The sequence below is a fragment of the Sporobolomyces koalae genome, assembly GCF_050403365.1.
Source record: "Sporobolomyces koalae JCM15063 DNA, S_koalae_JCM15063T_v1_ctg1, whole genome shotgun sequence".
Lineage (NCBI taxonomy): Eukaryota > Fungi > Basidiomycota > Microbotryomycetes > Sporidiobolales > Sporidiobolaceae > Sporobolomyces > Sporobolomyces koalae.
The window spans coordinates 769063-782403 of NW_027481770.1; the positions used below are offsets into that span (position 1 = coordinate 769063).

General features: G+C 55.6%; 5 protein-coding genes across 5 annotated transcripts; 2 read left to right on the plus strand and 3 right to left on the minus strand.

Moving 5' to 3' along the window:
• Positions 1–52: 52 nt before the first annotated feature.
• On the plus strand, positions 53–1477 carry JCM15063_003445 (uncharacterized protein; the record flags this gene model as incomplete). The annotated part of the gene is made up of 1 exon (XM_076675366.1): positions 53–1477. The coding sequence occupies one exon, from the start codon at positions 53–55 to the stop codon at positions 1475–1477; it is 1425 nt and encodes a 474-aa protein (XP_076537450.1).
• Positions 1478–1757: 280 nt separating this feature from the next.
• PMR1 (Ca(2+)/Mn(2+)-transporting P-type ATPase PMR1) lies at positions 1758–5490 on the minus strand (the record flags this gene model as incomplete). Its single annotated transcript, XM_076675367.1, has 11 exons — positions 1758–2066; positions 2143–2373; positions 2435–2553; positions 2624–2767; positions 2843–3467; positions 3543–3778; positions 3850–4011; positions 4072–4216; positions 4292–4625; positions 4691–4772; positions 4830–5490. The coding sequence occupies 11 exons, from the start codon at positions 5488–5490 to the stop codon at positions 1758–1760; spliced, it is 3048 nt and encodes a 1015-aa protein (XP_076537451.1).
• A 193-nt stretch (positions 5491–5683) lies between these two features.
• JCM15063_003447 (ATP-binding protein) lies at positions 5684–8336 on the plus strand (the record flags this gene model as incomplete). Its single annotated transcript, XM_076675368.1, has 13 exons — positions 5684–6185; positions 6252–6263; positions 6321–6343; positions 6409–6546; positions 6606–6695; positions 6757–6831; positions 6898–6950; positions 7016–7040; positions 7102–7458; positions 7531–7707; positions 7790–7939; positions 8013–8065; positions 8141–8336. 13 exons carry the CDS (start codon positions 5684–5686, stop codon positions 8334–8336), a joined length of 1851 nt encoding a protein of 616 aa, XP_076537452.1.
• Positions 8337–8436: 100 nt separating this feature from the next.
• On the minus strand, positions 8437–9473 carry JCM15063_003448 (uncharacterized protein; the record flags this gene model as incomplete). Its single annotated transcript, XM_076675369.1, has 2 exons — positions 8437–8946; positions 9003–9473. The coding sequence occupies 2 exons, from the start codon at positions 9471–9473 to the stop codon at positions 8437–8439; spliced, it is 981 nt and encodes a 326-aa protein (XP_076537453.1).
• A 268-nt stretch (positions 9474–9741) lies between these two features.
• JCM15063_003449 (DEAD/DEAH box helicase) lies at positions 9742–13321 on the minus strand (the record flags this gene model as incomplete). Its single annotated transcript, XM_076675370.1, has 12 exons — positions 9742–10113; positions 10184–10266; positions 10347–10467; positions 10536–10719; positions 10785–10892; positions 10965–11274; positions 11346–11523; positions 11593–11756; positions 11818–12306; positions 12369–12798; positions 12873–12914; positions 13001–13321. 12 exons carry the CDS (start codon positions 13319–13321, stop codon positions 9742–9744), a joined length of 2802 nt encoding a protein of 933 aa, XP_076537454.1.
• Positions 13322–13341: the final 20 nt, after the last annotated feature.

Genomic DNA, 13341 nt, shown 5'->3' on the forward strand with positions numbered 1-13341 from the left:
CAAGTCACTCGCTGTCATACGAACTTGCCCCACACACTCGCCCGACTCCTCGATGGACACCAAAGACAGCTACCGGCACCTGCTTGAGACTTATACAGAAGCATTTGATGAGGAAGTCATGAGTACGGATGACTCTTTTGGCAGAACTGCGGCTGTTCAGTCCGAAGTATCTCGCTCGTACCTCGCCGATGCCCACGTCGAGACCCGAAAGACGGCCCCCACTGAAGGGCAGGGTCCGAACACTGCTACACAAAATGCTCTTGAGCAACGAGTCTCGCCAGCGTCATCCTCATCCTCGTCAGGTCTCACTTACATCGATGTTGGCAAACTCTCTCCGAGGCCCTCTCCCGCCCAAGGCCTATCCGCTGCAGCGGCAGGCGAAGCTCTGGATCAATTCGAGGCTGCCACGCTCAGTCGAGCATCGCAAGCGAGCTTCAAGCCAATCCTGCCCGAAGCACTGCGCTCGCATCAACCTACTCCTCGAGCTTCGATCGCCGATTCCCCGGCGGCGAAACCCGCTGCTCCTGCGTCGCCATTTTTGTCAGCTGCTGCTTCACTCTCTGGACGCAGTCAAGGTATCTCTCCGGTTCAGCAACCGCAACGAAGGACACAGTCTCCCACATTCTTGTCTCTACCGCGACTCGATCTTAGCTCGCCTTTCGAAGCGTACGATCCTGATCGCAAGAGTCGATCAGCTTCGCCCTCGGCTAGGGAAACTGTGTTGAAGCCGCACCGAGAAGTGCGCGATGAGTGGCTCGAAAGATTCATCCAAGCAGACAGAGAGCTTAAAGCTACTCGACCGACTCGTGCGAAGCGACATCGAGTTCCATCTTCGAGCTCACCTGTTCGAGATTTCGCGCAAGAGGAGCGGTTCGAGGAGCCAAGCAAATCCCCATCGGGCAGGCAGCAATCCGCAGATCTGCCAGACCCTGCGACCTTTGGGTTGGGCCTCACTCTGGATCTCACTCTTGGGCGTCAAACGCACGAGCAGGCGAACCTATCGAGGTCGCCGACAATCTCTCCTAAGCGTGTCAAGCGAAATCCTCAACGCAACGCTCGCAGGGACGGAAAGGAACGACACTCGTCAAACAGTTCAAACGCCGAAGAACGAGAGTCCGTACTGGGTTCAGATCGCAATATGACAACGGAGAAATCCATCAAGATGCTTCCGAAACGGCGCACGAACCTTGCCAGGATCAGAAGGAAACAGAAAGAGATGTTTGACACGCTTTCTGATTCCGACAATACTCGAGACGATACAGCATTCGAGATTCCTGAAGAAGAGGACGTGACTGATTACGATGAGTGCGCGGATTCACTCCCTCCTTTCCCCACAGGAGAGCCCTTGACTCAAGGTGGCTACGAGAACCAGGCCTATATCGCAGGGACCAACGTCGAAAACGAAGACATCGGCTCGCCCAGACAAGAGGCTTACTCGCGAACAGACAAGCAAACGAGATGCATTGCCGGTCGGTGAAACGAGCCGGTCTCGAAGAAGCTGCACATTCCTGCTGATTCGATTCGTGAGCAGATGACGCTTGGAGATCGCACGAATCGATCGAAATGGCGAGAAGTCGACGACTACCATCTCGAAGTCGAGTGGGTGCTGTAGCTTCGTCGCAAACTCGTCAAATTCCTAGCTTGAAAACTGGCCTAGGTTCCCCAGAGAGTGGGTCCCGTTACAGCTTGCGAGGGAATGATGCGAGTGGTATCAATGCAATGAGAAAACCTGGAACTACCGAGACACGAACGAGAGTTCAAACAACCTGGGCCGAACTCCAAGCTTCTTCCTGCACCGATTTCCGTTCCCACCTTCTCCGCCACTCGTGAATTGACATACTGCAAGCTCCGAGCACGAGCAATACGGTGAGGTCTCTCAACGAGAGCGCTTGCGTCTGGAAGACGGACTGCAAGAACGGGATGTAGACGAGGGAAAGTTGAACCAGGAACGAAACCGAGACGGCGAGCAGGAGCATCTTGTTCGTATTGCCCTGGAGTAGTGGTACGTTGAGACCTCGATTCTGTAGCGCCGACGCGAGGTCGAGAAAGACGAAGGACGTGAAGGTCTAGGTAGGAATCATCTCGAATTTCGTCAGCTTTCGTTCGATGGCATACCCTGGCGAATGAGGTGGTTCAGCTCACCATAGTTTGGTCCCTGGCAAGGTCGCTCCCGTCACCGAGCTCTCGCGCGAGCACGAAGAGTACCCCAAGAATGATCATGCTCGCCGAGAAGACAACGCGGAACATGAGTTTCTGACTGATGATGGGAGCGTTTTTGGGTCGGGGTGGTCGCTTCATGGCATCTCGGTCTACAGGGTCGACTCCAAGAGATTGAGATGGAGGGCCGTCCATGATGACATTGATGAAGAGGATCTAATTTATGCGATGATTCAGCAACGGCACAAACCTCGAATTGAGACATGCTTCGACTGACCTGCATCGGATTCAGTGGATTCGGCAGACCGAACGCAGTGGACAGCGTGATGAGCGAAAGTGCTGCGACAGCTGTCGAGAGTTGAAAGCATAGGAAGTTCTGGATGTTGACGAAAATGCCTGCACCAAAGTTGACCATGAGTATATGTCCAGGAGATCCTCCTTCTCTGTGAAGCAACAGGTGTCTCACCTTTGCCTTCCTCGACTGCTGGCAGCAACGTTGCAAAGTTGTCGTCGACGAGAATCACGTCGGCGGCTTCTTTCGCGACATCCGTTCCTCCTCGTCCCATCGCGACTCCAATGTCTGCCATTCGCAGCGCGGGTGCATCGTTGACTGAGAGAAAAGCCGAGGATGTCAGATTCGAGGAACGCGAATGACGGAGACAACGAAAAAGACGAGGGGACTCACCTCCATCTCCAGTCATGGCCACCACTGCACCTCTCGATTGGAATGCCTCAATAATGGCCATCTTATGTCTCGGAGTTGTCCTGGCAAACACCGTCACGCCTCCTATCCGGTCGGTCAATTGCCTTTGGCTGAGGAGATCGATCTCTTTGCCCGTCAACACTCCTGCTCGACTGCCATGCGTTCCCGTACTCGTCCGGATGCCCAACTGTTTCGCGATCGCGACCGCCGTCTGTTCACTATCACCCGTGATCATGACGACCTGGATACCCCCGGCTGCCAACCGCGCGATCGCATTCGCGACTCCAGGTCGAGGCGGATCCATCATGCCCTGAAACCCGGCGAACGTCAATGCTTCAGGATTCGGACCGGAAGCCATCGCTACAACTCGAAGTCCCGACGAAGCGAGTTCGGAAGCTTTCGTCTGTACGAGCTTGATCGTGCCTGCGTCGAGAGCTGCGGTCGATCCATTGTTGCGCAGATATGTGCGACATCTCGCCAACACGGGTTCGATCGCGCCCGAAAGGTAGGTCGTTTCCGGGTTGGAAGATGCGTGGGTGAAAGTTCCAGTGACGGATTGAGATTTGGTCTCCGAGCTGAAAGCGACTTCGGAGTTTCTTGTGAAGAACTAGGTCGCGGAACAGTCGAAATTTGATCAGGTGTCTGTTTCAGGACGCGCATGCAAGACAGCGAGCAAGCTTACCTTGCGCTGATCGCTGAGTCCGACCGCGGTAAGTGCATTCATCAAGGCGACCTCGGTAGCCTGTCCGTGAAATTTGCCTCGATCGGCATGCGCATGATTGCACAAGTTGCCGATGAGGAACAGTTGGGCGCGCGGGTCTTCAGGAGTGAGCATGGGCGGAGCGTGATCAATGTCGATCACATCGTGATCGACCGTGTAAGCTTTCGTGACGGTCATAACGTTCGTTGTGAGAGTACCTACATGAAGAGAGCATGCGGATCAGGACATCGCTGCAGCCCGCCAGATGCTGAAGGACCCTGAGACTGACCAGTTTTGTCGGAGCAGATGACGCTGACACTGCCAAGCGTTTCGACGGAGGGCAGCTTCTTGACTATCGCACTGCGCTTCGACATACGCAGCACTCCGAGCGCGAGAGTGACAGTCACGACGATCGGCAGACCTTCAGGGATTGCCGCAACCGCAAGGGAAACTGTCGGAAAGGAATGATCAGGGGACGAAGCTGCAAAGAGTGTCAGAGGATGTTGCTCACCTCCGATCGTGAACATGTCGAGCCAGCTTCGGTGTTGGAACACGCCAATCAGACAGATCATTCCGATCACTCCGAACGAGATGGCCGACAATCGTTTTGCGAGCTCATCCATCGAGACTTGCAAAGGCGTCTTTTTCTCCTCCACCTTGATGGACCATTCGTGCATGTCAGCCTTTAATAGACCAGAATCGATCGGAGGAGAAAAAGCGGCCGGACTCACGTCCTGCATCATCGAGAATACAACTCCAAACTCGCTCTGGCTACCTGTTCCGACTACAATACCTTCTCCTCGGCCACTCCGCACGAGAGTACCCATGAACGCAACATTCCCTCGTTCGCTGATCGGCAGCCCTCCGAGGCCGGTGGCAGCCGTGACGATCGCCTCAGTGTGCTTCTTGACCGGTTTCGTCTCGCCCGTCAAGGACGACTCGTCGATCTCGAGCCCGTGAGCCTGAGTGAGGCGTACGTCGGCAGGAATACGATCTCCCGTATGAAACGTGACGAGATCTCCCGGCACGAGCACGTTGGCGAGTTGGGTGGTCTTTTGTCCGTTCCTAGATAGTCGGACCCGAGAGATTAGCTATTGCACTGCAATCATCTCGAAATGCGACAAGCTCACCGGATGACGTGCGAGTAGTGCGGCACGAGCTTGTTGAGCGCTTCGAGGGATTTTTCTGACCGCTGCTCTTGCACGAAACCGACTAGAAAACAGCTTCATGTCAGCTTATGGACGGCAAGAGCGAAGCGAGCGAGCTGACCTGTCACGACGATCAAGACTGCGACAATGATACTCGCGGCATCATCATAGTTGCCCACCACGACACTGACACCCGCGCTCGCGAGGAGCAGGAGGATCAAGGGGTCCTCGTAGAACTTGGTGATGAACTTTTTGAGAGTCGACTCTTTCGCTTCTACGACAAACTCGTTTGCGCCCGACAGCTCACGAATCGCGGGGATCTTGGCCGAGTCAAGCCCGGTCGAGGCCGAAGTTGCGAGAGCCGACAAGGTCTGAGGGATCGACTGGGTCGCAAAGTGGGCGCTCGGAGTCAGGGGCGAGGTGGTATGCGCGAACGGGTGATGCAGGTGGGACGCCGCGGCGGCGGTCTGCGGCGGGTATGCGTTTGCGGCCTGGCTCAGACCCGCAGTCTCTCCATTTGAATCGTGGTAATCTCGGATGGGGTCGTACGCGGTGAAGCGCGCCTGGACGTGGTCCTTGAGGTCCTGAAAGCCATGCGCGGCGGCGGACGCGCCAAAGTCGACAATAGATTCGGGCTCGGGCCGGCGCAATTGAGTCGAGTACGCAAAGTGGTCGTCTGGAGGCAAGGGCGACGGAGACGAGCTGCGGGACGACGAGGGCGACGTGGTGGAAGTCGGCAGCAGCCTCGAGTACGACAACTTTTTCTCCCGCGAGGACGACATGGCCAGCGCGGCAGGCAGAGGTCGCGGACTATTGGCGCGTCAAGATCGCGGCTCGCTGATCGCACGGCGGGATGGGCTGGAGACGAAGAGCGTTGATCAAGATTCTGCGAGGATTCGCAGCGCGCGTCCAGGCAGCTCCAGCGCTCTGTCTCGCTGATCCCGCCAACTGAACGAGTAGCAGAGCACCAAAGCGATGCTTCGACGGGCCGGTGTGCTGCTCCCGTGGCCGCGTCCTGTCCTGCAGGCCTGTGCGCGAGCACGTGTCGTGCCGGCAGCTCGCGGCCATGTTCAACGATCGATCGCCAACAACGCCGTCGCGCCTCAGATCGGCTACAGCAACGACTATGATATGTCCAAGGACATCAGCGAGGAGCAGCGAGAGTCGAGCGATGGTCCTCAGGGACGCGGATCAGGCGGCTCAGGTGGGGGACGCGGACCTTCCGGCTTCCGCACCTCGATCGAGTCGATGCTCGCTACGTTTGCGGGAGTCGCGCTCATCGCCGGGACTGGAGCCGCGTACCATTACTGGTACAAATGGGAGGTCTTGCGCAAGATGGAACGCGCGTTCACCGCCGGGTTCGACCCGGCGCTCGAACTCGCGCTCGCCGCCAAGTTCGAGGCGGACGGCTCAATCAAGAAGGGTCGCATCCGTCGCAAGGAACAGGACTACATCGACAAGGTCATGAACGGAGAAGGTCAGGCTACTGTCGCATCTTGTTGTTCGCATTCATCGCACTGACCGCTCGGACCTCGACGCGCAGTCACGGGAGAATGTGAGTCTAACTCCTGAATCGTATCACCGAGCTAGCTTGACGTGTTACATGCATCAGACCTGCTGCTCCTCGGCCCGAAAGTAAGCCTCAAAGCCGATCCTCTCTCGCCGTGTCGATCGCACTGACTCGAACCTGCATCGACCAGGGCACAGGCAAAACGTCTATGGTGCTGGAAGCCATGATCAACAACTCTGCAGACGGGATCGCCATGCTCGAAGCTCATGAGGACGCCGAGGTTGTCCGGCTTCGTCTTGGTAAAGCGCTCGACTTCGAATATTCCGAGGTGCGTGCACCTCCGCAGATTTTCCTCAAGATACCGCAGCATGAACCATTGTATCATAGGACTCATTCGCGGGACTGTTCCAACGGCGAGATCCTCGCGAAGCGGGTCCGATTCTCGATATTGAGCGTGCACTCTCCAAACTAGAAAAGGTTGATACACCTGCCGGTCAGTCTTCTGAATCTACAGGGAGCTGAGAACTATCTCGTACAGGTCGCCATCCGATTCCGGAAAAAGCACGGACGTCCGATCGTGATCGTCATGCAGAACATCCACTTTGTGCGAGATGTGAGTTCTGCGATCATGGAGTCCTCGAGGGATTGGAGCATAACGCTGACTTGTGCGTTCACACAGGATGATGATGGACATGCCCTCTTGCACATGCTGCAACAGCGAGCGGAAGCTTGGTGAGAATTCTGGCGTCCGTTGAGCACGAGCTCTAGAACTGACGCTCTCCTCCTAACGCATCCAGGGCTGGGTCCGGGGTAGCGACATTCGTGAGCAGTCGATGTGCTGACTACGCTCGATAGGTGCTGATTACTAGCATTGACAATTCAGGTTTTCATTTCGGACAACTTTCACACTTATCGACACCTGCGACGATCGGCAACCCGCATGCAAACCCTTTCGATCCGAGACCTGACCCCACGCGAGACACACGACTACCTCGCTGGAACACACGAGAGATTATTCCCGGACGCCCCACGTGTTACCCGTGACCAATCGCTCAAAATTTGGGACATGATCGGAGGAAGGTTGAGCTTCCTGGCGAAAGTCGTCAAGAGTCACGACATGGAGGCCAAGGCGAAGGATCTCGTCAGTGAGCACAAAGAATGGTTGCATTCCCGAGTCGGGTTGATCCCGGACCTCGACGACGATGTCATGGACGAACAAAAAGTTTCCTACTGTTCATTCGTGAGTCTTCCAATTCCCTAGCGTCAGCTGGAGAACTCGGGTCAGGCAAGCTGATCAACCTAATATCGGCAGCTGTTGTTCCAACACTTTGCCAAGCTCGCCCAAAATCCGAAAGCGGCGATTTCCTCTGCCGTGCTGAAGAAGATTGAGAAAGAAGAGCACGAACACGAACCAGAGGAGGCGATCGAGCTAGACTTGATCAACTCGCTTCCCGAAGACCTCGACATCAAAGTCACTTATCGAGACGCTGTACGCGGTCACGCGCTTCTCACATTGTGGACCCCTCGGAGGACAGATCTGACCGAACCTTTCGTATTTATGTACTCGACAGCGCTTTATTATGACGAGACCGGATTACATCGACGACCTCGATCAGTGGCACATCATCAACGTTGACAAACACCATTACGTGCGACCCGACTCTCGTCTGATGCTTACGGTGTTCAAGGAAGTGGCGGCTGAGGAAGACTTCCAAGATCAAGTGAGCACATCCTTTGATTATCTTGGTAGCAAACAGAGACTGGAGACTGATATTATCTGACGGCGCGTGACAGATCGACAACGTGATGGACCGCGTCAACTTTATCGAATCGCTACACCGTACTCGGTATGCAATCTCACAGCTTGCGGCAATTCCTCGCTGTCTATTCTGACTACCATTCTCGTCATCGATGCACAACAGCGAGTTGACGGTCAAGACTGGTGACGGTGATCTGGGAGGATTCTTGCGGTTGCGACTGGGACATCTCCTGCCCGAGCACGAGAAGAAGGACGAGGGTGACGACGAAGCCGGCGCAGAAGCCGACACCGACAACGAAAAAGGTGAAGAGAAAGCGCCGAGCCAGACGGATGCGAGACCAGAAGAAAAAGAAGTTTGATGAAAATCTGGCTCATCCCCGTGTAGCACTAGACATAGACTGTATTGACCTTATGGATGCAAGAATGATTCAAACATGAGGAGCTTTCTCCAGCAGACTTCTAGCGCTTCTCGGTCCTGATTCCCATCGAATCCTTGACGTCCATACCAAGCCGTTTCATCTTTTCCATCTCGATCCGTTCTGCCTGCAGCTTCCTTAATTCTTCGAGCCTTTCCCGGTCGTGCAACAGCGCGTCTGCGTCTGTATTGACGTGGGCTGCGGCGGCACGTCTCGCCGATTGTTTCGCATTCGCGAGATCCTTCGAGAAGTCATAAACATCGTCTTCGACCGTCTCGCCCATCCTGACAGCTTGCATCTTGTTCTCGTACTTCTTGATATCGTAATATTTCTCGTGAGGGAGCGTGCACGTATTGAAATCCTCCATGAACGTCTTGAAGATCTCCTTCTCCTTTGGCTTCGAGAGGGTTTCAGGGTTCACCATGCGCTCCTGAATCAGCCACGCGTGAAACTCGTCGGCCTTTGTGTAGATGTCGGCTTCCGTAAGGATCCCATGCTTGCCAAACTCTTCGACCTTGACGATTCCCTTTTTCGCGAGCCTCTTTGCCTCGCGCTGTAGCGAGTGGGTATGAGCAAGCTGGCAAGCGAGTACAACGACGGAAATCTCACCTTGGCCTTGCGTTCCTTCTTCTCTTCGCGCCGACGTCTTCGGTCGCGTTCGCTTTCGCCGTGCCTCGAGCTCCTCGAGCGGTGTTTGCTGCGACGACCACTCGAGTCTTCGCTGTCTGAACCAGAAGAGCTATCACGAGATCTTGATCGTTCTCGTCTCCTGCTCGAGCGGTGTTTGTCACGAGGTGGAGACCTTGACCTCGACCTTGATCTGGATCTCGACCTGTCACGGTCTCTCCTGTGTCGATGACGTTCGCCCCGATCCCGACTCCTACTTCGACTCCTCTCTCGCTCCTTGCCGTTCCTGCGGGACCGCCTGTCGTGGTCGTCGTCGTGGTCGTCTCGATGCCTGCGACGTTCTTCGCGTGGTGGGGAACGACTCCTGCGTCTGTCAGGCTCGTCTCGGTCCCTTCTGCTAGACGAATGATAAGAACGCTCCGAGCGCGGGACCGGTGAGGGCGAGCGAGGCATGGTGCGAATAATGGGAATGAGCGGAATCTGGACGTCGCGACTTCTCTCTCGATCGGGCGGTGCAAATTGCAACGCGCGAGATTATCGTCGTCGAGGCTCGATTAGAAATAAGTAAATGATCCGATTGAAGCTTGTTATAATCATCCAGAGCCAGAACGTGTACGAGGACACGCGATAATGCGAGACTTTCTCTCTTCTCTCTGTTTCAAGCGACATGCACAATTGAAAGGAGAAACGAGGAGTTGCAGAGGGATCATGGAATGCGGATCTACTTGCGCTTGGGTTTGGGACCCATCCGACCGAGTTTCTGTTTCTTCTTCTTCTCGGCGTCCGGGTTCTCTCCTCTCGACAAGGCTCGCTCCCGTTTGCCCTCTCGCTTGTCGCCCTTGCCTCCACCTGCGACTCCCATCTCCTTGTCGAACGCAGCCTTCTTGACCTTCTTCTGCTTGACCGGAGGGCCGTCAGGTCGTTCGGGTCGAGCGTGCGACATCTTTGTCGGTCGGGCCGCCTTCTTGACTGAACGAATCGATGCTCCGATCGACTGAGACACCCCTTCTTCTCGATCTTCAGCTTCCTCTCGCATCATGATCTTGCGACGCTTCTCCTTGCGAGACAAGCCGGAGAACGGAGTTCGCTTCGGCTACAAACAGTCGAAAAGCGAGATCAATCGTCAACGAACGCTCGTTCTCAATGACGAGAAGACAACGTACAGGCTTCGAAAGGGGTTCCTCCTCTTCGAGTGGCCGCTTGGCTTTTTGCGAGAATTTCGAATTGTGTTCAGCGGTACCGAGATCTGCAAAGTATCGCCGCAAAGAGGGTCAGATGCCCTGTCCCTAGTACATCTGCTTCACAAGAGTCAGGAAGGACACGTACTCCGAGCAGTCTTCTTCTCAGTTTCGGTTTGGAACCATGTTCTCGCAGGTCGACTCTTGATCTCAGCTTCGTGCTCCAACAAGTTCTGCGCCTTCTGCAGTTCCATGTTGCCCCGTCGGAACTATCGTAGCGACGCCGCGGCTTGCGTCAACATTGCAGCAACGTCGGTGGAATGGGAGCGGGACTGACCTCTTTCTCCTCGCGTTCTTCCCTCATGACCTCCTTGACTTCCTTCTCCATCGCTTGCAACTCAGAGATGACAGCGTTGACGACATCGGTCGGTACAGTGCGTTGCTTGATCGTTTCTTGGGGTGCGTGCTTCATGGCGAGTTTGACCAGTTTCCGGTCCGATTCTCCGACCAGGGTGAGTGCTCTGTGAACGCGCGGTCTCTGTCATGAGTTACGTCCTTTGCAAGGACTCGAGAGACTGATACTGACCGTCCCTTCTTGCCCGCACGAGCAGTACGTCCGACACGATGAAGGTAGATCTCGATCGACTTGGGCATCTCGTAGTTGATGACATGCTCGATTCCCTTGATATCGAGACTAGGCAGTGATCACGGATCAGCGACGAACTTGCGAGGTCGGATGCGCGCGAATGGGACCACCCAGACTCACCCACGCGAAGCCAAGTCGGTCGCGAGCAAGAACCCGATTTGACCTTCCCTGAATTTTTTCAGACTCGCCAACCGTTGTTCCTGGGTCAAGTCTCCGTGCAACTCGTCCGAACGCTCAAGCCCTTGACCGTACAGCGAGAACAAGATCTTCATGCGATGGGCTTGCGCTTTCGAACGGAAGAAGATGATCGTGCGACCCGACGAGAACGATCGAGTACACAGCGAGATCAACAAGGCTTCTCGGTGTCGTTCTCCTGAACGAGAATTGAGTTCGATCGATTCTCCAGCCTTGTCTCCTCGAACGCGCAAGACTGTTGAGCGCGAGTGGCTGGATCAGTACGTGAAAGACCTCGAGCGCATTCGAGCTTTTCAAAAGACGCACATTCCTGTTCGAGACCTTTGGCGGTCGCGCCCATCTCGTCGATCTTGACTCGCACGGGTTTGTTCATCGACAGCCTCGTCAATTCGGACACGCTCTCGGTAACGGTCGCCGAAAAGAGCAACGTCTGTCTGGAGCGGGGCGCAGCAGAGATGATCTCCTCCAATTCGGCGCGGAAACCCTGCACATCGGCGCAGTATGTGAGTGAATGCATTGCGTTGAGGTAGAAGGAAGATGCAATGATTCTCACCTCTTCGAGCATTCGGTCTGCTTCGTCGAGCACGAGAACTTCGACTCCGTCCATGGTGAAACACGGCGTGTTGCGAACGTGATCAATAAGACGACCGGGAGTCGAGACGACAACATCAGGTCGCTGCTTGAGTTCGGCTTCCTGCACCTTGAGCGACAGACCACCTGTCCAGCGTGTTCGATTCAGTACTTTGTCAAATCACGGTCGAGAGCGAGTCAAACTTACCGACACAGAGACAGAACTGCACATCGGTGTACCTCGCCAACGCCTTTCCAACTCCATGCACCTGCACCGCGAGCTCACGAGTCGGAGTCATGACCACAACTCGAGTCATCGGGTTCTTGCGGTCACGGTGCAACAACCGCTCGAGCACTCCGACCCAGAATGCCACAGTCTTTCCGGAACCCGTCGCGGAAGAGGCGACGATGTCTTTGCCCATCATGGCGAGCGGGATACATTCAGACTGGATCGGGGTCGGTGTCGTCAGGTTGAGCGAACCAAGCGCGAGAAGAAGTTGACGTGACAGGGTTGCGTTCGGCAGAGTGTTGAAAGAGAGGGACTTGTGGGTCGAGGCGGAGGCGTTGCGGTGCGAAGTGAAAAAGTTTTTCGAGAGTGCGGTCTCGGTCTCTTCGTTGGTAGCAGCTTCAGAAGCGGCATCAGACATGTCTCCGTCATCTTCCATATCGGCAAGGGCAGCGAATGCCGAAGTTGCTCCTGAAGAAACGCAGTCTCGTCAGGATCCGAGGGCGACACGGTCCGACAAGAGTGCAGCTTACCCTTGACCACCGTATTGTCTTGATCGTCCTCCTCATCCGAGCCAGACGCACTCTCGTCTTCTTCGTTCTCCTCTTCTTCGTCTTCGTCTTCCTCCTCGCCGTCGCTGACTTTTCCGAGTCCGAGCCAATTGTCCTCGTCGTCGACTTCAACCGATTCCTGCTTCTCTGCTGCATCTTCCTCAGCATCGTTGTCGTCTTCATCTTTATTGTCGTTGTCGAGGTCAGAAGGGGCTTCGTCCGATCCGAGTCCTTCCTCGTCGTCGCTGCTGCCGATGCCTCCAAACTCTTCTTCGTCCTCTTCGAGGTCGGCCATCATCTCGGCTTCGAGATCGTCGTCTTCAGCGAGGAGTGCTTCTGCTTCTGCGGTCGCTTTCGCAGCTTCACGCTCGGGTGCTCGCCTCGCGATGATTTCGTCGACCGTCACTCGAGGCTGTAGCGCCACTTCCCGATCAGCTCGTCGCGCCGAGTCGACGGTCACAGAGATAAGAGAGATTCAAGACTGACAATGGCATTAGGTCGCGTCCGAATGTAAGCCTCGCCCGAATCCTGCAGAAGCTCAAAGAGGGTCGGTAAGGATTGAAAGCGCTCGAGAACAAGAGGAGCAGTCGGGAGCCGCAAGGGGGTGGACCCACCCAGACGTTGTTTCTTCGGTCGCCTACAAATCCACCTCCGAGTCCATCAAACACGAACGACTTGTCCATCTTGCCGACAGCGTCGGCGGTGCCAAACTCGACCGTCTCCTCGTCCGACGAGCCCGAGTCGGACAACTCCGTGTCGAGCACGCGCTTCTGCTTCTGCTTCTGCTTCTTCTTGTTTGCGCGCTGCTGCTGCTGTTGCTGCTTGCGAGATTGAGGCTGCGCCTGCGGTTCGGGTTTCGCTTTCGCTTGACGGCGAGGCGCGGTCGAGGTCGACGGCTCGTCGTCCGAGTCGAGAGTCATGATGAAGTCTGCCATGGTGAGCGAAAGTAGGGCCT